Genomic DNA, 25883 nt, shown 5'->3' on the forward strand with positions numbered 1-25883 from the left:
GAAGTGAAACTCGAGAAAAATCCTGGAGCCGCCGCAGATGCTGCGAAACCTAAAGTCAAGTGGGCTAACAATTATCCCCTGCTTTTGTTCGACCGTATGCAGTACAAAGTGAACGGGACGGAAATCGATCGCATGCAGTGTGTCGGAGTGACATCGACCGTGAAAAATTATCTGACATACACTAGAGCGGAAACCGCGGGACTCGCAACTTCCGGGTTTTGTGACATCTCTTCTTCATGGGCCGAATGGGATATGACAACGTTGGATGAAACTCAGTGCGCTGTCGTTCCGTTGTCTTCACTCAGCGGATTCGCAGTACATTTCAAAGACGTTCTAGTCAGATGCTCGCAAGAGTTGATCCTAGTGCGCAGTGGTACGGATAAGAACGCATATTATATCACCGACGCGGCGACCGCGGACGGTTACACCATCAAATTTAAAATAATCGAAATCTATTGGGAGATTCCCGTCGTCAAATTCACATTGGAACTGGAAAAACATATCTTGCTCAAGATGAAGAAGAACGACAAGATGAGTTTCGGATACATGAATTGGGGATCGCACGACATCCCGGGGATTTTTCCGACCAAGACGTTCAAATGGAGCGTAAGAACAACCAGCAGGCACAAGCCCAAATTCGTGGTGTTGGTATTTCAAACGGATCGACGGGACAATCACCTGAAGGATTCCTCTCGTTTCGACCATGTAAATGTGCGCTCGGTCAGCGTTCAAATCGGTGAGCGTCGGTTTCCTCAAGTTGATACGATCTACGATTTCCCGACTATGGATTATAATCACGCCTACCTGAACTACACCGATTTTATGAGAGACTACTGGAAAGGTGAGAAACTCTGCGAGCCAGCTATGTTGATGGAAAATTTCAAAGATCGCGCGATTTTTGTCATCAAATGCGTTCAAGGTGAAGATCTAAAAACAGCTCCGGTGGATATCACGTTGACCGTTGTGGTAAAAGAGAATTTCCCGGCCAACACTACAGCCCAGGTGATTCTTATCACGCCTGTGAAGTATTCGTACGAACTACTGCACGGAACCGTGAGGCAATTGGATTGATCTTAAGCAAAAATTAAAAAAAAAAAAAAATAACATGCTTATTTTTTTCATTTTTTTTTACAAACTTGTTATTTTTTTTTTTTTTTCAACCATTACATCATTTACAAAAGAATGCAATAATACATACAATATAAAGCAAGCTGCAACGTTTGGAACGAGTGCGAATTTATGTGTTCTTCCGATCGGACCTTCGTAGATGAGATCGAAGGATCCAGCGTTGATATCCTGAAATGCATCGTCCGTCAAACGGTTCGTAATGTGCAAAGGTAGGAAGAGGAGACGATGATGATTCTCGAAGATGATATCAGCGGCAACGGTGATCCCGTACTTGGTTGGCATTTTGATGAGTTTGTTCATCTTGTAGCGGGTGTTTACAGTCAGCTCTTTAGTGTTGACGATCAAGATTGAATGAGCCTCTATTGAGCGACTATTGGCTCGTTTGTCGACAGCATATACGTGTCCTTTAGTACATCCATTCTGCGCTATGTCAAACGCATTCCGATTGTGTATGTGGATGTCGGAATCTTTTAATCGTGATTATTTCAAAGATGAAATCATGCAAGAGCAGGAGAAGATTATAGTGGCAGACGAAAAAAGGAATCACCCCGATAATAATAAAGGAGTAGTAGATGAAAAGTCAGATTGAACGAATCGAAATATAGCAGACAGATAAAGTGAAATCATCCGTGCTTAATATAGCAGACAAATTGTCGAATCAACCCGACTTAATATATATAGCACACGAAAAGTGGAATCATTCGCAGACGAATTATCGAACCGAAATATAGCAGTCGAAAATTGAAATCATCCGTGCTTAATATAGCAGACAACTTGTTTCACTCGAAATATATAACACACGAAAATTGGAATCATCCGTACCTTGATATACAGCAGATAGAACTGACGACATGGAAGTTTTCAACAATGAGCCTCTAGACAGGGTAAGAACTGGAGGCTCTAAGCACATGAATCTGCATCAGAATTTCGCGTAGAATTCAATGGTACAAACGGGAATTCATGAAACCAACTAATAAGCGAGATATTTGCGTAAATAGACTGCGCATTTTTGTAAATCCCGCTCGCCTAATATACGAATGACGTCACATTTGTAGCCAATAGGATTGTCGCAGCGCTGCGCAGCGCCGACTGAGCATCGGCCATCGAAAATGTCCAACGCTCCCGACGCCGGGATCGTAAACAAACAAAAATTGATAACAGGAAGGACCCAAGCACCCAAGCAACTCGAAATCTTTTAATTTTCATTAATTACAGTCCATGTTCGACTTCAAGAAAGCATTTGACAACCATTTTCCTCGTATTTTATAACCTGGAGGCACAGCCTATCGGCTCATTGTAATGTGCAGTCGGAGAATCAGTTCCAGAAGTCCAAACCCTGACATTCTTTTCTTTGACCATTCTCTTTTCATTCTCGCCACAATTTAAGTGTTATGCAGTTTCTTTATCTAAAATATGTGGTCTTGAATTCATTCAGGGGTCAGAAGTTTACCTTTCTTTTAGTATTACAGCCCTTTGACCCCTCAAACTTCACCGATATGACCTCATGTAGTTCAAGGTTTCTCTGGCCCGAATCGAGTGATTACACATCTGAGGTGTGTCTCATGGTTCTTCAAATTAGCAGTTTAGAACTAAATTAGGGACTACAGTGACTCAATCCAGTTCTGCTTTCTTGTTCAATGTTTGTTATCAGTGTCTGTTCTTTTACGTGACCAATCTAGTGCATGCACTGTTACGCTATAAGTACAGGTATTATTGCTTTTTTCCTGCTGTCAGACCTTCTTCTTAAGCCTGCTGATTCACCACAGAATCTGCCCTAGTTGTGTAAAGAATTTGATGTGTAGTTATTGAGTTAATACCTCCTTGCGGTGATGCAAACTTTCTCAGATCCGTCATAAGTGGGTATTGCATTTAGACGATCACTCGGACCAGATGAAATCACTGCTCTAGCAGCTTCAAATTTATACTTTGATCTCTGATTCACTAATAAATAACACTTAATGGTGTCATTTATATTTAATCAGTTCAAAGGTAATTCGACAATGAATCATCAATGGTCCGATCGAAAAAGGAATTTTCTGGTGAGCGTAAGAATTTGAGATGTGCCGTCTATACGCAGACGCTGGATGCTCCGAGTCACCATTAAGTTGTTCTAAGTAGGCTTCAAAGTCTGCATAAATTATGTAATTATGTTTTATTTCCTCATGGTGATTTTTGAACTTGAGGTATCGCTCGTCGGGAAATGAAGCTTGGAATGCGTCTTTGCTGACTAAAGAGCAAAGAACTTTATGTTGATTCAGTTGCTCCATCGTGTACTTGTACGTAAAGCATTTCTTGCAGATGTAGATACGATGTTGATGTTTTGTCAACTGTTTACGTACAAGTTGTTCAAAGTTCTTGATCCAGCAATAATGGTAACTGAAAGGTACGAGGGTTGAGAGACATAGTAGGTCGGTGTGGTCCTCTCTTTCCGGGTCGGCAACTTTAATTGGGTAAACTCTATACTTTTTCTTGTTGGACACCAAACTCTCATGGAGCCCAAATACCGAGACGGATACGTTGTTCCTTTTCTCGAATTTGATAATATCATCTATGCTCGTGGGGAATCGAACGACCGAGAAATCATAATGATGGAGTATATCTACATATTTAGCCGGATCATATTTATGCTTCCCTTCCTTCGGGACGAACTTTGCCAACATTGCGAAGAAGAAACAATCGTTATATTCACCGTTATTTACATTGACAACATTGTTCGTTCGAAACGGAAGCTTAACGTACGTTCCTCCTCGATATAAAGCGTAATAGCGGTTGACACGTAGCTCCATACCTTGTATCTTCTTCAGCACCCACCCGGATCCGTTCATGTGAAAATCGAATGACTCTTTATTGATCTTGGCCCTGAACTTTTCATAATACTCGTCCAGATCCGTTGACGCGAAAACAGCTTCGTTTTTAGTCTTGAATTTTTTCAACTGCATTCCTTCCTTGTCCTTATCGTCAGCTTTCTCGTACTCAGCGTAAACTAGTATATTTACCTTCAATGCCTCGTCGGTGAGTTCTTCTTTAATTTTTCCAGTCACGAGGTCTTTAGCTGATAGTAGGTAGTCATCGATGATGAGAATCTCCGGTTGGAGGTTCGTGATGAAAAATGTTTTCAACCTACTTTGATAAGCAGTCTCAACTTGAACAATCGGTACTTTAGTCTCAAACAAATTTCTTATGTGACTTGCAGATTCTTCATGTTTTTCTCTTTTATGGTATGAGATCTTGCACGTGTCACATTATTCTTGATTCTCATCGTTGTTGTCATCGGTAGGTGATGAGGTGTCCTTCATAGTGGACATCTTTTCAATATGTTCGGGAGATTGCTCATGATTCTCTCCCTCCGCATAAAACTCATCACAAAGATCACAATGGATGAGCACATTGTGCTCCTGTTTAATATGCGTTTCATCGTTGATACCCCCCTCCTTCTTAATTTGTTCCGCACAGTGTTCGTGCTTTTCACCTTGTTTATAAAATTCATCACAAATATCACATTGGATGAAAGTTTCAACAATCTGTTGTGTTTGTTCTTGAGCAGCCATGATAAAGATACTATTTTAAGCTCTACGTTTTCCGAGTCGGTAAGAAAAGGAAATCTACACTATCTTAACGTTTGCTAGATACTGTTCATTAAGAAAATTTCATAGCGAACAACTGATACTATTTTAAGCTCGGGGTTTTCTGAGTTTGTCACCACAGAAAATCTACACTATCTTTACGTTTGCTAGATTCTGTTCACTGAGAAAATTTCAGAGGGAACAACTGATACTACTTTAAGCTCTAAGTTTTTGAGTTTGTCACAACAGAAAACCTATACTAGCTCTACGTTTGCTAGATTCTGTTCATTGAGAAAATTTCAGAGCGAACAAGTGATACTATTTTAAACTCTAAGTTTTCTGAGTTTGTCACAACAGAAAATCTATACTATCTTTACGTTTGCTAGATTCTGTTCATTGAAAAGATTTCAGAGTGAACAAGTGAAAACTATTTTAAACTCGAGGTTTTCTAATGTCATCAAAACCTAGACCGACGGACTTTCGCTCGGAGACAAATTTACACTTTTCATAACCGAGTGAAAAGAAACTGTAAAGTCATAATTTACCTCAGGGTAAATATAGTAGTAGTATTCGTTCACCACCAAACTCGGTTACACTCGGAGAAAGTGTGTAGTCATGATTTAGATCAAAGTTAATATAGTAGTATTTCTTAATCACCAGATTCGGTTACACTCGGACAAACTGTGTCGTCGTAATTTAAATCAAAGTAAATATAGTAGTATTTGCTAATCACCAGATTCGGTTACATTCGGACAAACTGTGTAGTCATAATTTGTAGTAGCAATATAAAACTACGCTTTCATGCAAGTGGGAAAAATTAACAATTCTAGTCAGGGAACGTATAAATAGTGTCGAGGAAGTGTGATCGATCATTTCAAAACAAGAACTCGTCAAGTATGGACGCTCCAACCCTCAAATCACAATCGATTAGAGCGATGAACACCTTGGACACGGTATATGAGGCTCTCTCTTTCAAGATTCCAGGAATACGAGCAGAGCTTTTGAACAAGTTTGCCAGACTCCTTTTTCCTGACAAGTTGTTCCACCATCTTAAACTCAGCTCAATAGACACTTCCGATCCCGTCGGGTGTTATGGGTTAGTTGAGATAACGGAAAGATTTTGCCATCTCCTAGAACGTGTCGCAGACGAGCATGAAATAATGTACTTCTTAAAGCAGGGGTACAAGAAAGTAGACGAACAGGACTGGAAGATATGCAGACTTTTGAGTGCGATTCGCATAGTATTATACACCACAGAGAGGAGAGCGGCTCTCTATAGTAAAGATTTCGTATAAATAGTATGCATTCTCTTCTCAGTATCGCAAGGAAAAAATCATGATTGATAAAATATTTCTCATCACCATCATCATTGCTGTTGTTGGAGTGAATTCCACAACGGTAGCGTAAAACTCATCCGAAGCAAACATCACAATGTGCCCGGTCTGTCCGGAAATCAAATGCGCACCCTCTACCTTGACGGACGTTCTTCTATTCATCTTGAGTTTACTGGCGCTTATGTGCTCCGCTCCGTACCTGTACTCTAAGTACATATCATCCGACTGCAAGTTCCGTTTCATCAGGATGGCCCGGAAAAATAACAATCGGGAAGTTGATGATATAAGTGTTGATTTAAAGTTCGGAGAAGGAGAAGGAATCGATGTTTGTGGTTGACAACCCTCACGTTTTCTGAACGTGTACGTTTTCTAAACGCGTTTGCGTTTGCGTTTTCTGAACGCGTTTGCGTATTCTAAACGCAAACTGTTTTAAACTGTAACTTTAACTGTAAATATCCAACAAAAAAAAAATAATAAAATTTTTTGATTCATCAAACTGAATATTGCAATATCCAATCCCAGTCGCTCATCGCAAAACACGAGGTTCCCGTACGCATTTCCAAGCGCACATTACTAAAAAATGAAAATTACCGAATCAGATCCTAATCTCCAGTCTCCGATACCAGCCCCATACTGTAAAATACAGTCTTTCGAAGCCGAAAATTTTTACAAGTCAGAAATCTCGGAAACGAAAAGTCGTATTAAAATTCGGTCAGTACAGTTTTCCGATCTTCGAAAGTGGAAAGGAATCGCATCGATCCGCAACGGATCGGACGAGGGTGATTTTCCGAAAATTTTTCAATTTCCCGAATCAGACCCTAATCTACAGTATCCGATACCAGGCCCATACTGTTAGATACGGTCTTCCGAAACCGAAAATTTTTACAAGTCCGAAATCTCGGAAACGAAGAGTCGTATTAAAATTCGGTCAGTACAGTTTTTCCGATCTTCGAAAGTGGAAAAGAATCGCATCGATCCGCAACGGATCGGAGGAGGGTGATTTTCCGAAAATTTTTCAATTTCCCGAATCAGACCCTACTCTACAGTATCCGATACCAGGCCCATACTGTAAGATACGGTCTTCCGAAACCGAAAAGGGGTGTATGCAAAATCGACAAAATTTCCCCCCTCATGGATGTTGACCAAATTTCAGTATGTCATTCCTCACTATGGGATACGCCTTTTTCCAAAAGAGCCGTATGCAAAAACGACATTTTTCGCCCCCCCACTAAAACTTATTCAAACTTCGTCTATCAGTTACTAATACTGGAGCGCTTCTTTCCCCAAATTTTCAGACCCCCAAAAAATTTTGGGGGGGCGCTAGGGGGGGTGGAAGTCAAAACCTGTGACCCTCGATATCTTTCGAACGAAACAAGATATTGAGGCCCGGTTTGGACGAAAAATCGTCAAAAATTGCATACTTTAAGATTCTAAAGGTCAAAATCCCAAAATTAAATTTTTAACTTAACTTATGTGCTTTTTTTCAGTTTTTGAGGAAAAACAATTTTTTTTAACAGATTAAACTGAAATTTCACATTTTTTGATTTAAACCAGAACCAGTTTTTTAAATTGTTCGTCTTTTTCCGCATCCAACGAGTGGTCGTATAAGCTGGGGAACCGAACGGTTCCGGAGTTATGATCGATTGAAGTTTCCGCTCAACGCGCGCCGACCGACTTTCGCGCGCAAAAAAGTCGGATTTGACTGTTATTAAATTAGATTTAATGTTCAAACTGAGCAAAATGCATTATTAGGGACTCTTGAGGGTCGCTGAGTGCAGAAAGTACAGATACTTCCAAAAAATTCACGTTTTTAAAATTACAGCTCCGTAGCGCTATTTTAGAGGCCCACTGAGCGCCGACCGGCCGCTCAGTGGTCCTGTCCGGAGCTGTAATTTTAAAAACGTGAATTTTTTGGAAGTATCTGTACTTTCTGCACTCAGCGACCCTCAAGAGTCCCTAATAATGCATTTTGCTCAGTTTGAACATTAAATCTAATTTAATAACAGTCAAATCCGACTTTTTTGCGCGCGAAAGTCGGTCGGCGCGCGTTGAGCGGAAACTTCAATCGATCATAACTCCGGAACCGTTCGGTTCCCCAGCTTATACGACCACTCGTTGGATGCGGAAAAAGACGAACAATTTAAAAAACTGGTTCTGGTTTAAATCAAAAAATGTGAAAGGGTATCCCGGGATAAGCATGTCAAAATGCCCTTGTGAATGGATTTTTATTTTAACCATTTTAAGTCATCAAGGGGGTCCTAAAACTTAGGTTTTGGGGAATTTTAGCCCCCCAACCCCCTCCGCCCCCCCTCAGACCCCCAAAAACCGCTTTTTTGGGCTATTTTTGACTATGCTAACGTCATTTCCTCATAACTTTCGTAATTTTCAATAGAATTGAACCAAAATTTGTCAGAATCTACATCAATTAGCTTAGTTTTTGTAGAAAAAAATTCATTATCATCGGATAATATTTTAGCCTCCAAAAAAATTCGTAAAATTTTTGAAAAAATCATTTTTTCCCTTTTTTCGCGGCTAGGTGGCGTATGGAAACATGTACACAAACAAAAATTGTCTCTTTTCTTAATTTATACATCCAATAAGATACAGTAAAAATTTCGTGTTGATCGGAGTGGTGCGCCATACTTAAAAACGCAATTTTCTAACCTCAAAACGGCCTAAATGCCACTATTAGCCTCCTTTGATGACTAGGCGTGGAGAAATGTAGAGAGAAATATCCGGTTTTATCGTCTCACCTCTTAAGTGATCCACTTAAGTACCTTGAGTCAAAATTTCGAGTCGATCAGAGTGGTGCGCAACACCCAAGCACGCAATTTTCTAACCTCCAAACGCCCAAATTGCTCATTTCGGCACCCATTTTCAAACCGTGTGGAAAAATGAGAAGAGATACATCCGATATCATAGTCCTACCTCATGAATTAGGCACTGAAGTGCATTTAATCAAAATTTCGTGTCGATCAGAGTGGTGCGCAACACCCAAGCACGCAATTTTCTAACCTCAAAACGCCGAAATTGCTCATTTCGGCACCCATTATCACTCCGTGTGAAAAAGTAAGAAGAGGTACATCCGATATTATTGTCCTACCTCATAAATTAGACACTTAAGTGCATTTAGTCAAAATTTCGTGTCGATCAGAGTGGTGCGCAACACCCAAGCACGCAATTTTCTAACCTCAAAACGCCGAAATTGCCCATTTCGGCACCCATTATCACTTCGTATGAAAAAATAAGAAGAGACACATCCCATATTATTGTCCTACCTCATAAAGTAAGCACGTAAGTGCATTTAATCAAAATTTCGTGTCGATCAGAGTGGTGCGCAACACCTAAGCACGCAATTCTCTAACCTCAAAACGGCCAAAATGCCTATTTCAGCACCCTTTATCACTCCGTGTAAAAAAAAAGAGAGGTGGGTACATTCGATTTTATAGTCCTACCTCATGAATTAGACACTTGAGTACCTCGAGTCAAAATTTCGTGGTGATCAGAGTGATGCGCAACACCCGAACACACCGCTTTCTAACCTGAAACCTCCCAAAATTCCCATTTTGGCATTCATTATCACTGTATGTCAGCCAAGATCCCGCTTGAAAATTGCATGATGCACAATCCAAAGTTTATTTTGGCACCCTGCCGCGTAGCAGACCCGGTCACTCAGGGAAACCTCTAAACTCCTAGGATATATATGACGGTAGGGAGGCTCGCTCATCCCCCACGAAGAAGCGTTCCCTCGTCCAAAATTCCATAGTACGTAGCGGTTAAATGAGTGCTGGCAATTCAAGTAAATAAATTAACAAGAGGTTAGAAAGAATCCTAAAGTCAAAGGAAAACACTTTTTCAGTAACGAAACTTTGTTATGAGTAAAAGAAACGGGTTTGTTTTTTAAATATAATTAACATTTACACTTGTAGAGATGACAAAATTATTACTTAAGGTAAGACATGATATACAAATCGGAATATAAACAAAAATCAGATGCAAGAAATTAATACGAGTGATCAATGGTTTTAAGTTGCTCCATTTTGCTACGTATTGCTACGTATTATGGAAGTTTGGACGAGGGAACGCTTCTTCGTGGGGGATGAGCGAGCCTCCCTACCGTCATATATATCCTAGGAGTTTAGAGGTTTCCCTGAGTGACCGGGTCTGCTACGCGGCAGGGTGCCAAAATAAACTTTGGATTGTGCATCATGCAATTTTCAAGCGGGATCTTGGCTGACATACAGTGATAATGAATGCCAAAATGGGAATTTTGGGAGGTTTCAGGTTAGAAAGCGGCGTGTTCGGGTGTTGCGCATCACTCTGATCAACACGAAATTTTGACTCGAGGTACTCAAGTGTCTAATTCATGAGGTAGGACTATAAAATCGAATGTACCCACCTCTCTTTTTTTTACACGGAGTGATAAAAGGTGCCGAAATGGGCAATTTCGGCGTTTTGAGGTTAGAAAATTGCGTGCTTAGGTGTTGCGCACCACTCTGATCGACACGAAATTTTGATTAAATGCACTTACGTGCTTACTTTATGAGGTAGGACAATAATATGGGATGTGTCTCTTCTTATTTTTTCATACGAAGTGATAATGGGTGCCGAAATGGGCAATTTCGGCGTTTTGAGGTTAGAAAATTGCGTGCTTGGGTGTTGCGCACCACTCTGATCGACACGAAATTTTGACTAAATGCACTTAAGTGTCTAATTTATGAGGTAGGACAATAATATCGGATGTACCTCTTCTTACTTTTTCACACGGAGTGATAATGGGTGCCGAAATGAGCAATTTCGGCGTTTTGAGGTTAGAAAATTGCGTGCTTGGGTGTTGCGCACCACTCTGATCGACACGAAATTTTGATTAAATGCACTTCAGTGCCTAATTCATGAGGTAGGACTATGATATCGGATGTATCTCTTCTCATTTTTCCACACGGTTTGAAAATGGGTGCCGAAATGAGCAATTTGGGCGTTTGGAGGTTAGAAAATTGCGTGCTTGGGTGTTGCGCACCACTCTGATCGACTCGAAATTTTGACTCAAGGTACTTAAGTGGATCACTTAAGAGGTGAGACGATAAAACCGGATATTTCTCTCTACATTTCTCCACGCCTAGTCATCAAAGGAGGCTAATAGTGGCATTTAGGCCGTTTTGAGGTTAGAAAATTGCGTTTTTAAGTATGGCGCACCACTCCGATCAACACGAAATTTTTACTGTATCTTATTGGATGTATAAATTAAGAAAAGAGACAATTTTTGTTTGTGTACATGTTTCCATACGCCACCTAGCCGCGAAAAAAGGGAAAAAATGATTTTTTCAAAAATTTTACGAATTTTTTTGGAGGCTAAAATATTATCCGATGATAATGAATTTTTTTCTACAAAAACTAAGCTAATTGATGTAGATTCTGACAAATTTTGGTTCAATTCTATTGAAAATTACGAAAGTTATGAGGAAATGACGTTAGCATAGTCAAAAATAGCCCAAAAAAGCGGTTTTTGGGGGTCTGAGGGGGGGCGGAGGGGGTTGGGGGGCTAAAATTCCCCAAAACCTAAGTTTTAGGACCCCCTTGATGACTTAAAATGGTTAAAATAAAAATCCATTCACAAGGGCATTTTGACATGCTTATCCCGGGATACCCTTTCAGTTTAATCTGTTAAAAAAAAATTGTTTTTCCTCAAAAACTGAAAAAAAGCACATAAGTTAAGTTAAAAATTTAATTTTGGGATTTTGACCTTTAGAATCTTAAAGTATGCAATTTTTGACGATTTTTCGTCCAAACCGGGCCTCAATATCTTGGTTCGTTCGAAAGATATCGAGGGTCACAGGTTTTGACTTCCACCCCCCCTAGCGCCCCCCCAAAATTTTTTGGGGGTCTGAAAATTTGGGGAAAGAAGCGCTCCAGTATTAGTAACTGATAGACGAAGTTTGAATAAGTTTTAGTGGGGGGGCGAAAAATGTCGTTTTTGCATACGGCTCTTTCAAGGCCTGAAACGAATTTCTCTCCGCGTAGCAGCGTTGCCAAGTTGAAAACCGTTGAGTTGCATATCTTTTGAACGAAGAGATATTGAGGTGCGGTTTGCGTTAAAATTCTCAAAAAATTTCGTTCTTTTGAAATATGTACTCAATTTGATCGTTTAGGTAATTTAAGATTGCAATGTTGCCATTTTTCACACTTTCTTAAGGGTCAATTTTTTTTCAACCCTAGTACATTGTCAAATGCCGGATTCTCGATTCGAAAAAAAAACTGTTCATTGTATTATTCGTACTTTTCCATTTCTTTTGATATATTATAGCTTCCAGGGAAACGATTAATAACGGAGATATGAGCAATCTGAGTTTACGCTCCGCGCGCGCCGACTGGAATCCGGGCGCCGCTCGCCGCTCGGAGTCGTTTGCACACTCCCTCCCTCAAGCTTTACGAGGTTATTCCTACGTATTTTTTTGCGAACTTTTCATTTCTGGCCTTTAAAAAGGCCTCCGATGAATTTTTCGGGGCCTCGCGGTCCATTGTTGCCATTTTTGGCTCGTATTTAGGGTTTTTTTCCAATTTTACTCTCAATTCTACTGTAAAACCTTATGTGAACTGAAAAGTGTGCGAGTTGAGGGAAAGAACGTAAAAAAGAATAAACGTTCATTTATAACTTTTTCCTCCGTTGCCAAATTTTCGAGAAAAATCGTACCAAAGAGCCAAATATTGGAAAATTGGATAAATCGCCACGCCATAGTTTAAGAAAGTGGGGTGCAACTGTAATATTGCCGTACGTAACAGATCTTACCCATCTATACAACATATTAAAATACAAAGGTAGGACGTTTTGGTACCTTACGGCACCATTATCAACTGCTACAATAGAATTAAAAATAAAAAAGAAATTAAAATAAAAACCAACAAACGGCGTTACATGGTGGGATTGGTATTGAAATGAGACTGCAGGGATGACAGAAACGTCCAGCTGCCTCTGTATTTTGTATTTTAGCCTTGTTTCCGCATTTACCTATGTTTTCGATCGTCGTTTCCGTTTCGGGCTGCTTTTACAAGTCTCTTTGGTTCCAACATACAGGGTTATCCAAAAGTCACTGACCACCCCTGTAATTTTTTTCCAAATTGAGATAGAAGTTTGAAACTTTGGGAATGTTCCTCGGTCTAAAGTAGCAACTTTTTGGTCCCCCCAAAATTTTGGGGGGCGGCCCCCCTTAAGGGGGGCGGGGGCTAGCTTTTTTTTTTTCAAATGGCAACCCCCCCTTTGTGATACCTCATTCGAAAGATAATTCAAAAAGAAAATTTCCGGCGCAAACCGCAGGTCAAAATGTTTATTTTTGACAAAATGGCGGCCGGTCAAAGTTCAAAATGGCGGAAATTTGGCATCTCCGTTCTTTATTGACGGATTGGTGTGAAACTCGGAATTCTAGGGTTTTTTGAGATGAGAAAAACGATTCTGGCATTGGTTTTCAAGAAAAGTCAGTCTCTTGCAAAATGGCGGCGGTCAAAATGGCGGCCTAGAGCGGGAAGTGGATATTTAGGCTGCATATCGTTGGATTTGCATGAAACTTGGTATCCGGGGGCATTTCGGCACGAGAAGAACGAATCTTTCATTGGATATCTGAAATTTTGACAAATTCCAAAATGGCGGCGGAAAAATTGCGGGAAATCAGTTTTACGGCTGTTTACCGATGGATTTGCATGAAATTCGATATCCTGGCGGTTTTTGGCTGGATTTAAAGGAATCTTTCATTAGATTCTTGAAATATCAAATAATTTCATGCTAGTCCATCGGTAAAGAGCCGTAAAACTGATTTCCCGCAATTTTTCCGCCGCCATTTTGGAATTTGTCAAAATTTCAGATATCCAATGAAAGATTCGTTCTTCTCGTGCCGAAATACCCCCGGATACCAAGTTTCATGCAAATCCAACGATATGCAGCCTAAATATCCACTTCCCGCTCTAGGCCGCCATTTTGACCGCCGCCATTTTGCAAGAGACTGACTTTTCTTGAAAACCAATGCCAGAATCGTTTTTCTCATCCCAAAAAACCCTAGAATTCCGAGTTTCACACCAATCCGTCAATAAAGTACGGAGATGCCAAATTTCCGCCATTTTGAACTTTGACCGGCCGCCATTTTGTCAAAAATGAACATTTTGACCTGCGGTTTGCGCCGAAAATTTTTTGTTTTTATTATCTTTCGAATGAGGTATCACAAAGGGGGGGTTGCCATTTGAAAAAAAAAGTTAGCCCCCGCCCCCCTGAAGGGGGGCTGCCCCCCAAAATTTTGGGGGAACCAAAAAGTTGCTACTTTAGACCGAGGAACATTCTCAAAGTTTCAAACTTCTATCTCAATTTGGAAATAAGTTACAGGGGTGGTCAGTGACTTTTGGATAACCCTGTATTAAAAAAGAACAGTTGCATCTGGATTCCGAAGATGTGAAAATTGTCCGGGATGACGTCTTTTGCGGCCTTTTCTTATATGTAAGATGAATCTTTTGAATGTTTTTCAACCTTTAGTCATCCTCCGTAGGAATGTATCGTTTGTATTTTTGCTGCACTTTTCATTTTTGAAAATAACGTAAAAAAGTACACGATTAACGTTCTCGGTGACTTGTTCTTACGTTGCCAAATTTTCAAGAAAAATCGTCCTGAAGTGACACAAATTGGATTTACTATGACGTAGAAGTCTCTTGGAAGTGAATTATGACCTTGACTTTATATTATAATTATTATCATGACTTAATGCTACAGGCCGCTTACCCAAGATCAGAGTGTCCCAAAATTCTGCATGAAAGTCATTATTCATTTGCTAAAACCTTGAACGAAACTTGGCAACGTAAGGAAAAGTTACAAAGAACGTTGGAATGATGTACTTTCTTACGTTCTTTCATAAAATGTGAGTGCACGTTGTACACGGTTTTGGATTAAGTCTGACACGTCTAAAATTGAAAAAAAAAACTCTCAAAATTGGCAGAAATGGCAACAATGGATCGTAAGGCCCCTTAAAATTCATTACAAGCAATTTATACTGCCAAAAAGAAAAGCAAAGCAAAAATACAAACGATACATTCCTACGGAGGATGACTAAAGGTCGAAAAACATTCAAAAGATCCGTCTTACACATAAGAAAAGGCTGCAAAAGGTGACATCATGGACAATTTTCACATCTACGGAATCCAGATACAACTATGCTTTTTTATATGTGGTATAGATGGGTAAGATCTGTTACGTACGGCAATATTACAGTTGCACCCCACTTTCTTAAACTATGGCGTGGCGATTTATCCAATTTTCCAATATTTGGCTCTTTGGTACGATTTTTCTCGAAAATTTGGCAACGGAGGAAAAAGTTATAAATGAACGTTTATTCTTTTTTACGTTCTTTCCCTCAACTCGCACACTTTTCAGTTCACATTAGGTTTTACAGTAGAATTGAGAGTAAAATTGGAAAAAAAACCCTAAATACGAGCCAAAAATGGCAACAATGGACCGCGAGGCCCCGAAAAATTCATCGGAGGCCTTTTTAAAGGCCAGAAATGAAAAGTTCGCAAAAAAATACGTAGGAATAACCTCGTAAAGCTTGAGGGAGGGAGTGTGCAAACGACTCCGAGCGGCGAGCGGCGCCCGGATTCCAGTCGGCGCGCGCGGAGCGTAAACTCAGATTGCTCATATCTCCGTTATTAATCGTTTCCCTGGAAGCTATAATATATCAAAAGAAATGGAAAAGTACGAATAATACAATGAACAGTTTTTTTTTCGAATCGAGAATCCGGCATTTGACAATGTACTAGGGTTGAAAAAAAATTGACCCTTAAGAAAGTGTGAAAAATGGCAACATTGCAATCTTAAATTACCTAAACGATCAAATTGAGTACATATTTCAAAAGAACGCAATTTTTTGAGAATTTTAACGCAAACCGCACCTCAATATCTCTTCGTTCAAAAGATATGCAACTCAACGGTTTTCAACTTGGCAACGCTGCTACGCGGAGAGAAATTCGTTTCAGGCCTTGAAATTTTGGAAAAAGGCGTATCCCATAGTGAGGAATGACATACTGAAATTTGGTCAACATCCATGAGGGGGGAAATTTTGTCGATTTTGCATACACCCCTTTTTACAAGTCCGAAAATCCGAATTTTTTGCACAATCTGTCAACACGGTATCGAAAAATTTACTAATTTCTCGCCCCATCTGGCAACACCGTAAAATGCGATGTTGCAAAATTTCACCAATAATTAAATCATTTATTTATGTCCACTGTCCGGCAACGCTGCTGCGCCATCTTGGAAAATACACCGTTGCATAAACCGCATATTGAAGGGGCTACATTACACGATTGCATAACCCGATTATTGAAGGGGCAACATGCAATACTTTTACTTTACAGCGTTGCCATATTGAACAATAATCCCTATAAAACACTGTAATTTAATTTGTATTTTTCTGCACCATCATGCAACGCTGTTGGATTTTTTATCGAGCAAAGTCATCATTTTCTCCCTACTAGTTTATTATCTTTAAATCTCATGTCATGTCAATGGTGGTACTCATTTTCATGATGATTTTAATTAAAACCATTCACTGATGTTGAAAGGAAAGATGAACGTAAGCTGTTCTCACACGACTTAGGGCACGTCCGTCCTCTCCTCCAAGAGGGGCCCAAGCTTAAAAAACAAATATATCCACCACGTCAATGGATGTTTCCAACCTCCGAGAGTGGTTCAATCCAAAAATCTCGAAATTAACAAAACTGAACACAAGCGGTTTTTGCACGCAGCGATTCAATTGTGTCCTCCAGGGATTTGAAGCGCCATTGAGGTTATGCCGTACAGCATCGGCTCTAAGCATCCAGCATTAATGCTGTATGCCCAGGTAGCGGGCATGCGCACAGTGTGTCAAAACCCCAATCTAGCTGCTCAAAACCCCCCTTATATCAAGTCAACAAATGGTGTTATTTATGGTCAGAGTGGGTCCATAGGCACCCACTGGTTACGTATCTATCATGATTATCACAAAAATAAATTTTTTGGTCGCTAAAATGATAGGGATTGCAGCCGGTAAACGTCCAGCCTCAATCTCGCCATCAGGAGTGGTGCCACTGTATTGCTTTTTTTTAGAGTACTTCGTGGCGAAAAAGGGTCATTTCTGGATGAAACGAGATGCCAAAGGCCAGAGAAAGGAAATATGACCGTTGATTTCTCCAAAATCATTATTTAAGTATTATAATTGCTCATTGAAAACAGTGCCCAAGACCGTTTACTTTTCCTGGCTTTAATAGAGCCGCAAAAGCGCGGAACTACACGGAACACCATGAAACTTATATGAGAGTGTTCAGAAAACTATCTAGATTTGAAATATCTTTAGTTTTACTGCGACCTTCCGCGACCTTGAGAGTGAGAGCACATTTTCTTCGGCGATTCCTAGTGTAAAAGCGTGCATGTGGCGTTATGCAATCTCCCCTTACATTCTGTCACAGGTGAATTGAGACGGAGGCAGCATCTCACCACGCGCGCTCGGTCCCCTGATTTGAGTGAGCCTTATCATGAGGCTTTTCACCGGATCGATAAGATCGTATGGTGGCTCAGTTGACTGCTGCTTTCGTTATTACCTGCATGATCGGGGTTCAAATCCCGAGCAGACTAATTTTTTAAAATTTTATTTTCTTTCATTACGATTTTCCCATTGTCTATACTGTCATGGAGGGGGAGGGGGGTCCTCATAAATACAAAGTTGCATCGTATTTTTAACAAGTTTCTTGTATGATTTGAAACAGACTTTCTTATTTATTTCTAATGAGGGAAGGTTTCGGACATGGTTTATGAAACGTAGGAAAATGAAAAGGAGGGGGGGGGGGGCTCGCCGAAATTTTCCTTTACAGGCAAACATTTTGAAAATATTATCTTTGACTTGTCACTTAGAGTTACCGAAACGTATCATTTTAATAATATGGAATTCATATTTCTTTGGATGGCCAAATGAGAAATTCGCCATTTTGAAGTGGAATGCATAAGCCCAAGACATCCTCCAGGACTTATTTTGGATCGGAAAACACAATTTGACTAATTTTTGGGGTTCATCAGGTCACATAAGGCGCCTAAAATTTAGTTGAAATTTTACGATTTATACGCATGAGTTGAATGGGATTTTTAGATGGCCGCCATTTTGAAAATTTTGATGACTAAGTTTTGAAATTTTAGGTGAACCTTCTTCAAGCTTACACTAATGCCTGTGCGAAATTTGGTGGTTATCCGACCAAATTTAGAGACGTGAAGAGGTTTTGAGCAGCTAGATTGGGGTTTTGACACACTGTGATGCGGCGCCGCGCCCAATGCGCGCAACCCGCCGGCCGGCGCCGGCTTCGAGCATCAATGCCCAATGCTGACGTGCCGGCCGGGCCAGCATTAAGCGCTGATGCTGAGGTTTGATGCTACGTAAGGGACAAAAATGCGCTTTACCTTTTGATGATGGAGCCTCGGCTCTCAGTCCGATGCGGCATCCATTTTCGGTCCCGCGACCCAGCCTCATTACCGACGGGGCTGTCCCAGAAGACTGCCGGGATATGCGAGCCTTGGACTTGGCGATGCATTCGCGGAACACCCCTTTGTCTACGTATCCCATCGGCGCAGCGGCCCCCGCCTCGCCGGGAAGTTCCAAGAAGTGGACGCCGAGGAAGGGTTGAAAACACAGCCAGGTGCGATTAGCCGCACGGCAGCCCGGCCCGGGGTGCTGGCGTCCGACGTGTCTGAATGAGGCCGCCTCACTTTCGATGCTTGGTACCCGGCATCAAAACTGCTGCGGCGGCATCATGAAGCCATGGCATGTGTCGGCTTCGCCAAGTTAAGCCGCGTCGCGGGCAAATGCGATTCCCCGGCGCGTTGTCCGATGCGGCATCAAAGTCTGCGCCGGATACCTGCCTCGCACGGCGATGCCGCTCCGTTTATGAAGGTGCCTCAAACCTCAGCTTCAAATCCCTGATGCCCTCCCTTCAAGAAAGTTATTGGCAAGATATTGAAGTTATTGTTGTTTTGAGGTTTGGCAAGTATTACAAGGTTGTTACCTATCTTAAATCTATATCTGATTTTTCCTGGAATTTTTGATATTTTATTTTAACTCTCTCTGATTTTCTGTTTTCAGACATCAGCAGTTGTTTTGGTGGAAGATGAGACCCCTGTTAAATTCTCAAATGAAGCTGTTCTTTACACTGAGAAATATGAAATCCTCTGAATTTTTTTGCAGTTTGACTGCTTTACCAGTGGTTTGAGGGAAATCAAAATCAGGTTTGAGTCCAGCACCGTTTACCAGCACCTGAAGGATTATCTTATTTTGAAAGCAGCTCAAGTTTCTTGATGTGGGAATTGTCAAAAATGTATGTCAGATTTGATATAGTTGATACTTGAATCAATAATTGATCCTGGGTTCTGATGAAAAGAAAGAAGAAAAAAGGAATTAGACTAGAAATATGGCATACCAGGTAGATTTAAAGTTAACGTTAGTTCATCTGAAGACTTCAAAGAAAGCTGTATGATTTTCTTTTGATGACTTGCTGTGAACAAGCTCATGTGTAGTTTAAAGGCTGTCTCAAATTAGACAGCAAATCACACTTCTTATATTTTAAACTGTAAGTTACTGTGTGATTTTACAGGAAAAATATTGGTTTATGCTTTTTATAATTATTTTGTTATTGAAGGAGTGCAGGATTGATGGTAATAGACCATTTTAAATGGATTTTTTTTAGGACATTGAATAAAATATCATCGATAAAAAAATTTTAAGACACTAAGTTAATTCTGAAATTAAATAAATTATGTATGTTTTCTGTTAACCTATGACAGACTATTTTTAGAACTCTCAAGAAATTTAAGAAGGTTGTCAAAACTCATATCTGAAAGAGGACACCCAGATCAAACATAGAAATCATCATTGCGAATTGTGGAAAATAGCTAATGAAAGGAAATAAATCATATTTCATTAAATCATTAATGGATTGTCGGTTGTGTGGCATGTATACAGAGTGGAAGAGAAAATTTAAGGATGTATAAATTCCTGAAAAACAACAACAACAACTCAATCATTTGCAACGCGTAATTATAATGCATCCTGCAAGTGTCTTGGTTTCAATAGCTTGAATACGGCAAATGTTTTCATGCTTAACAAAACTTGCATGTGATTTCGTTCATCGAAAGTTAACCCCTCCAATTTCTAGGGACAGCGACAGAAACTGATTATCAAGATTGGTATGAAGGTAAGAAGGCAAGGGAATCACATACATATATGTGATAGATGCAGAACGGCAAAACTTAAAGTGCCAAAATCGTTGATGACTGTATGTGATTTGATCACTTTTTCAACCATTCTGAAGTAAATCCTTTCAAAAAGACAGGTCCAAAATGGTATTTTTACGATTGCCACAGTCAAGGATCACTGGGATAGCTAGGAAATGTCAGGGAATTTCAAAAAATCAAGGAAGATTTGGAATTACAGGGTTACTGGCGGTCTGGAAAACCGGGAAGGTCAGGGAAAGACAGGGAATTCGCGGCGACCAGGGAAAGTCAGAAAATTTTGCAAGGTGCGTTCAGCAGAAGTGAAGGTAATTTAAAGGGGGAAGAAGTCGAAATGGTAGTTTTACTCAAATGTCAAGGAAAGTCAAGGACTCCAAAAAATTTGGAGTCAGGGAATTCGAAGATAAAGAAATTATGGCAACTCTACTGGAATTGTCAGAAGAAAGACAAAAATTGCATAGTCACCTCTACTTGCTCTCTAGAATGAGTTTTTCAAAAAATTTTTCAAAAAGTGTCTGGGAAATCAGGGAAATGTAGAGAATTTTATTTTCTAAATCCTGTGGCAACCCTGTAGAAAACAGTTGGTGAACATTGACGATGGAGAAAGTAATTTAAAATTACACCATTTAAATCATGAGCAAAAAATTGCTTAAAAGACAGAGGTCATTCGGTGATGATTTTCTTGCATGCTGATAAAAGAGATAGAGATCTGAAGAAAAAGTAAAATTTTGAGAAATACTATAACTTTCTTGCAGAATTTTGAACATAGAACTGAAATATAAGTTTCAGTTCTATCCTCTTAGTTGGGAGTTGATGGCCTAGAAAGTAAATGAAGCCATATCCATAACAATATCAGATGTCAAGGTTTTTCAGTATCGAGAAAATCGCATTTAAAGTTTTCACAGTAGTGCACTTTGATGTCCCAAACAGAAAAAGGGTTTCGTACAGGGGCTCATTACATGTAGAGGAAGTTTTTTTCAATAAACGGTTTTTGAAAATTTCAATTTGAAGCAATCATCAATGAGCTGCGGTAAATTTAAAAGAAAGGTGACATTCGCTGTTTCTACAGAGATTTTTTTTTCATGTATGTAACTGACAATGAATGCCAAGGAAGGGTGATGGAGGTGAACCAATCCAACGTTGGTAATTCTGAGTCTTTCAAGAAATTAAAGTAAAAAATTAAACCTTCGGTTACTTTTGAAAGAAATAAGGGGCCAATTATAAAATCCGTTTTCTGAAAGAGAAATCTTCTGCCCGCTTTGGATAAAAAAGGCAAACTGAAAAAAACAGTCATTCCTCAGTGGTGTGCTGCAGTAATCAGTAGGATGAGCTAAAGCAAATTGATAGTAATAATTCCACGATCTCCTATCTAATTCTCATAAATGTTTTTATCCGCTGCTTTTAAATACAACTTAACCTATCTTGATTTTTATGATTTTGAAACATATCGCACTGAAATATTATGCAGGAAGTCTAAAACTTTGCATAAACATTCTTTAAGGTGTGAAAATTTCAAAAATAGTTATCTGTAAGAATGGCAGATGAGCTGTGCTAAGGAAAAACGCTGTTGGAGCCATCAGGTTTTGCCTTTCCTTCGACAAATCACGAATTTTCAGGAAAATTTGTGAATATTTCTCTTCCAATTTCTTAGACGATTTCGTTCGTAATTTGATTCGAAAAGTCTAAAAATCTCAGGCAATAATATTTATAACTTTTTTCAAGAGTAATTGTTTTCTGAGAGGAAATTTGGCAGTATGCGAATGATAATACAGCGTTCTTACTTAGCTCGGCAGAGATGTGAAAGTCTCTCACTGTTATAGACATGGCTTCACATGAGTACTGTACTTTAGTCTGTTCTTGATGTTCTAATGATAACGAAGTAATGTTAATTGTGATAAAAGTACTAAAGTGCATCTCAGGCACAAGTTTCATGAATGAATCACTAAATACAAAAAGGGCACATGTCCAGAAAACCAAATTGTTCAGGAGACACAAAAAACTGTTTATTTCGTGGTAGATATTTTTTGGAAAGTCGTTATGTTTAAAAAACCAGCGCTCCGCTCGCCCCGCGCCGGTTTTTTTAAACATAACGAGTTTCCAAAAAATATCTACCACGAAATAAACAGTTTTTTGTGTCTTCTGAACAATTTGGTTTTCTGGACATGTGCCCTTTTTGTATTTAGTAATTCAAATATTCTGCATAATTTCCAAAATGCCAAAGCAATCTCTTACTGTTAGAGCCACCCAAATGCCGCTCTTCTTAAAGTTAAAATATATCAAAGGGAATTTCTTTTTTAGCCTACTAAACTTAGACATTGACCTTTAATGTTTAGTGTAGATGAAATATATGAATGAGTTGTATGTACAGGGTGTATCAGACAACCCATACCAGGCCTTTTTCTTGGTTGATGTAGGTCATACGAAGTCGGAGACCGTGGGGTTGAATAGAAAATCGACCCCAAGGAATCCGAATTTCATGGTCCCGAACACCCCCAGCGTCCCTTGGGGATAAATCGGGGGGTTACGACCCCAAAAGTCGAGGTTCTTGATAGCGTTGCAATTTGATTGCATTAAAATCGAAAAGTACGGAAAATTTTACGTGAAATTGGCCCCTTAAAATCGATAATCTGACCTTTTTTACGCCCACAAAAGATGTCTAAAAGAGGGGGACAGCGGCCTTCTCAATAATTTCCCTTCGGTCAAAAATTGACGTAGGTTTTCTGGAAAAAGATGGTGTCCCTGGTAATCAACCTCAAGAAATCCGATTTTCATGGTCCCGAAGCCCCTGTAGCCTCGCTTGGAGGGTAAAAAGGGGGGCACGATTTTCCCCGATTTTTGAAATTGTGCCTCCGCCATATATCTCTCTCCCCCCCCCCCCCCAAGGGCGACTAGGAGGGCTTCGGGACCATTAAAATCGGATTCCTTGGGGTTGATTACCTGGGAAACTATCTTTTTCCGGAGAATCTACGTCAATTTTTGATTTAAGGGAAATTATGGAGGGGACCGTTGTCCTCCTCTTTGAGGCATCATTTTTGGACGTAAAGTTGATTTTTGGATTGGATTTTTAGAGGTCAATTTCACGTGAAATCAGTACCTTTTCGATTTTAATGCAATCAAATCGCAATTCTGTCGAGGAACTCGACTTTTTGGGGGTCGTGACCCCCCTTCCCTGTACCCCCCCCAAGGGGAGCTGGGGGAGTTTGGAGACCATGAAATTCGGATGTCTTGGGGTTGATTCTCTATTCAACCCCGCGGTCTCCGACTTCGTACGACCTATTTCAACCGAGAAAAAAGCCTGGTACGGTTGGTCTGGGACACCCTGTGTATACCCTATACCCTAGGGTGGGACTTATTTTTTTAAATCGACAAAACCAAATGTTGCACGGTCTAAAATCGTTCTATGTGATAAAAAAAAACGATAGCCAAGAGGATTTTGAGAAAAGAATTTTTTAACCCGGCGCGCACAGAGCCTAAACATCAAGATTTTTCTGGTTTTTTGGGCATTTTCGCCGCATATTTTTGATATTTTTGCCAGCAACACGAATTTGACGCTTGATGTCCAAAAACTGGTACAAACCTAGCACATACCTTGCAGATTAAGGGAAAAATTTTGTTTTTCTCCTAGGTCACTTTCACTTCGCTTGTTAATGCCGAATCTCTCCGCTCGGCAGCTCTAAAAATCGAAATTTTGCCGTTTTTTAACGTATAATGAACTTTTTGAGCAACCTATAATGGTAGTAAAAATCCGAAAATTTGTGGAATGCAAGTCTATACCATCAGTATGGAAGGGCAAATGTCAGAAAACTCCGAGGTCTTTCATTTTCTGCCAAGCTGTGCCCACTATGGTGGAAAACCCGTCAAAAATAGCCGTCAAATAAATAAGCCGGTCAAATAATTTTGACCGTTTTTTCGCGTTCGAAAATTTATTGGACGCCCTGTAATGACAATGAAGGTCCGAAATTTTGTGGAAAGTAAGTTCATACCGTTTGTATGGAATAAAAAATTTTACTTGGTTCCTACGTCTTATATTCTTTGTCCTGCGATACCCAAAATGGCAGCGAAAACGTCAAAAATACCTCAAATTGGCCGTTTTTGGAGAATTTTTTTGAACACCTTGTAGTGGCAGTGGAGGTCCGAAAATTTGTACAAAGTATGTTCATACCCTCCGCAAGGCAATAAAAAAATCTACTTGGTTCCTATGTCTTACATTCCTCGTTGTGCGGTGCCCGCAATCACTTCGGAAACGTCAAAAATACCTCGATTCGGCCGTTTCTTCAATGGCGAAATTTATTAGACACCCTGTAATGACTCTGGAAGTTCGAAAATTGGGTGAAAGCAAGTCCGTACCAGTAGTATGGAAAGGCAAATTTCAAAAGATCCATAGATGTTTGATTGTTTGTCGCACGGTGTCTTCAGATACACAAATAAGTGAAAAATATACCTCCATTTTGACCGGTCTTTCGCTATCAAAATTTAATAGACACCCTGTAATGACAGTGGAGGTCGAAAACTTTGCTGAAAGTAAGTTCATTCCATCTTCATGCAATAAAAAATTCTGCTTCGTTCCTATGCTATGCATTCCTCGTTGTGCGGTGCTCGCAAAGTGAAAGTGACCTAGGAGAAAAACAAAATTTTTCCCTTAATCTGCAAGGTATGTGCTAGGTTTTTACCAATTTTTGGACATCTAGCGTCAAATTCGTGTTGCTGGCAAAAATATCCAAAATATACGGTGAAAATGCCCAAAAAACCAGAGAAATCTCGATGTTTAGGCTCTGTGCGCCGGGTTAAAAAAATTTTTTCTCAAAATCCTCTTGGCTACCATGTTTTTTTTCATATAGAACGATTTTAGACCGTGCAACATTTGGTTTTGTCGATTTAAAAAAACAAGTCCCACCCTACTATACCCCTGTTGTTTTTAGGTCCTTATCAATTTTTTGCAAAATCAGGAGGTATTTTTTGAAATGGCAGCCAAATAAGGCAAATAGCGGCAGTCCGAAAATTGTGTATTGTATTTCAATGACAGGATCAGGAACAGTTTCTTTCATGCATGGTGGATAGAAGCAAGTCTCCCAATATTTTTTTCATTGTTAAAATTGATACTATTATTAATATCCATAGAATGTCGGCCTTTCACTCCACTTCATGGATTAAACAGATATCCGAACACTTTTCTTTAAAAAAAAAGTTCCCTTGGTGAAATGTTCAAAATCAGACATCATCGCACATATGCTCCATCATTTGAAGTAACTGTTTTACAGCTTTTCCGTCGAAAAAAAAAGATGTCTGAGGAAAATGGCACTTCATGAAGAGTGCAGCCCTTTACCGTCACCCATCCCAAGTGTAACTAGATGATCGTAGCAATCTCGAAGTGTTTACACGTCTTTGTCCCTTTTAGTCATTCATAAGATGTGACTCTAGAAAATCAATTTTTTACAGAAGCCAGTGCCGTGAGCGAAGGCACCACGCTTGATTGAGAGCAAGTTTAAAAAAGAAAAAGAAATGAATGAATACGTTAATGTACAATTCGCTACTAGGGCGCTCTGCGATGCCTACCCGCAGCAGGAATCTGTCATGGTAGAGATCCTC

General features: G+C 39.9%; 2 protein-coding genes across 2 annotated transcripts in view; both read left to right on the forward strand.

The window, feature by feature from the left end:
- Positions 1-19998, forward strand: part of deltaCOP (coatomer subunit delta) — a 59390-nt gene extending 39392 nt beyond the window's left edge. The window contains exon 6 of the mRNA XM_072300623.1: positions 19153-19998. Within this exon, the coding sequence (XP_072156724.1) occupies positions 19153-19242 (90 nt within the window). The 3' untranslated portion in view covers positions 19243-19998. The remainder of the gene's footprint in view (positions 1-19152) is intronic.
- The window catches only part of LOC109042783 (GTP-binding protein Di-Ras2), a 504879-nt gene that overhangs the window by 306246 nt on the left and 172750 nt on the right, over positions 1-25883 (forward strand). The gene's annotated exons all lie outside the window — the stretch shown is intronic.

The sequence above is a fragment of the Bemisia tabaci genome, chromosome 1 (genome assembly GCF_918797505.1).
Source record: "Bemisia tabaci chromosome 1, PGI_BMITA_v3".
Taxonomy (NCBI): domain Eukaryota; kingdom Metazoa; phylum Arthropoda; class Insecta; order Hemiptera; family Aleyrodidae; genus Bemisia; species Bemisia tabaci.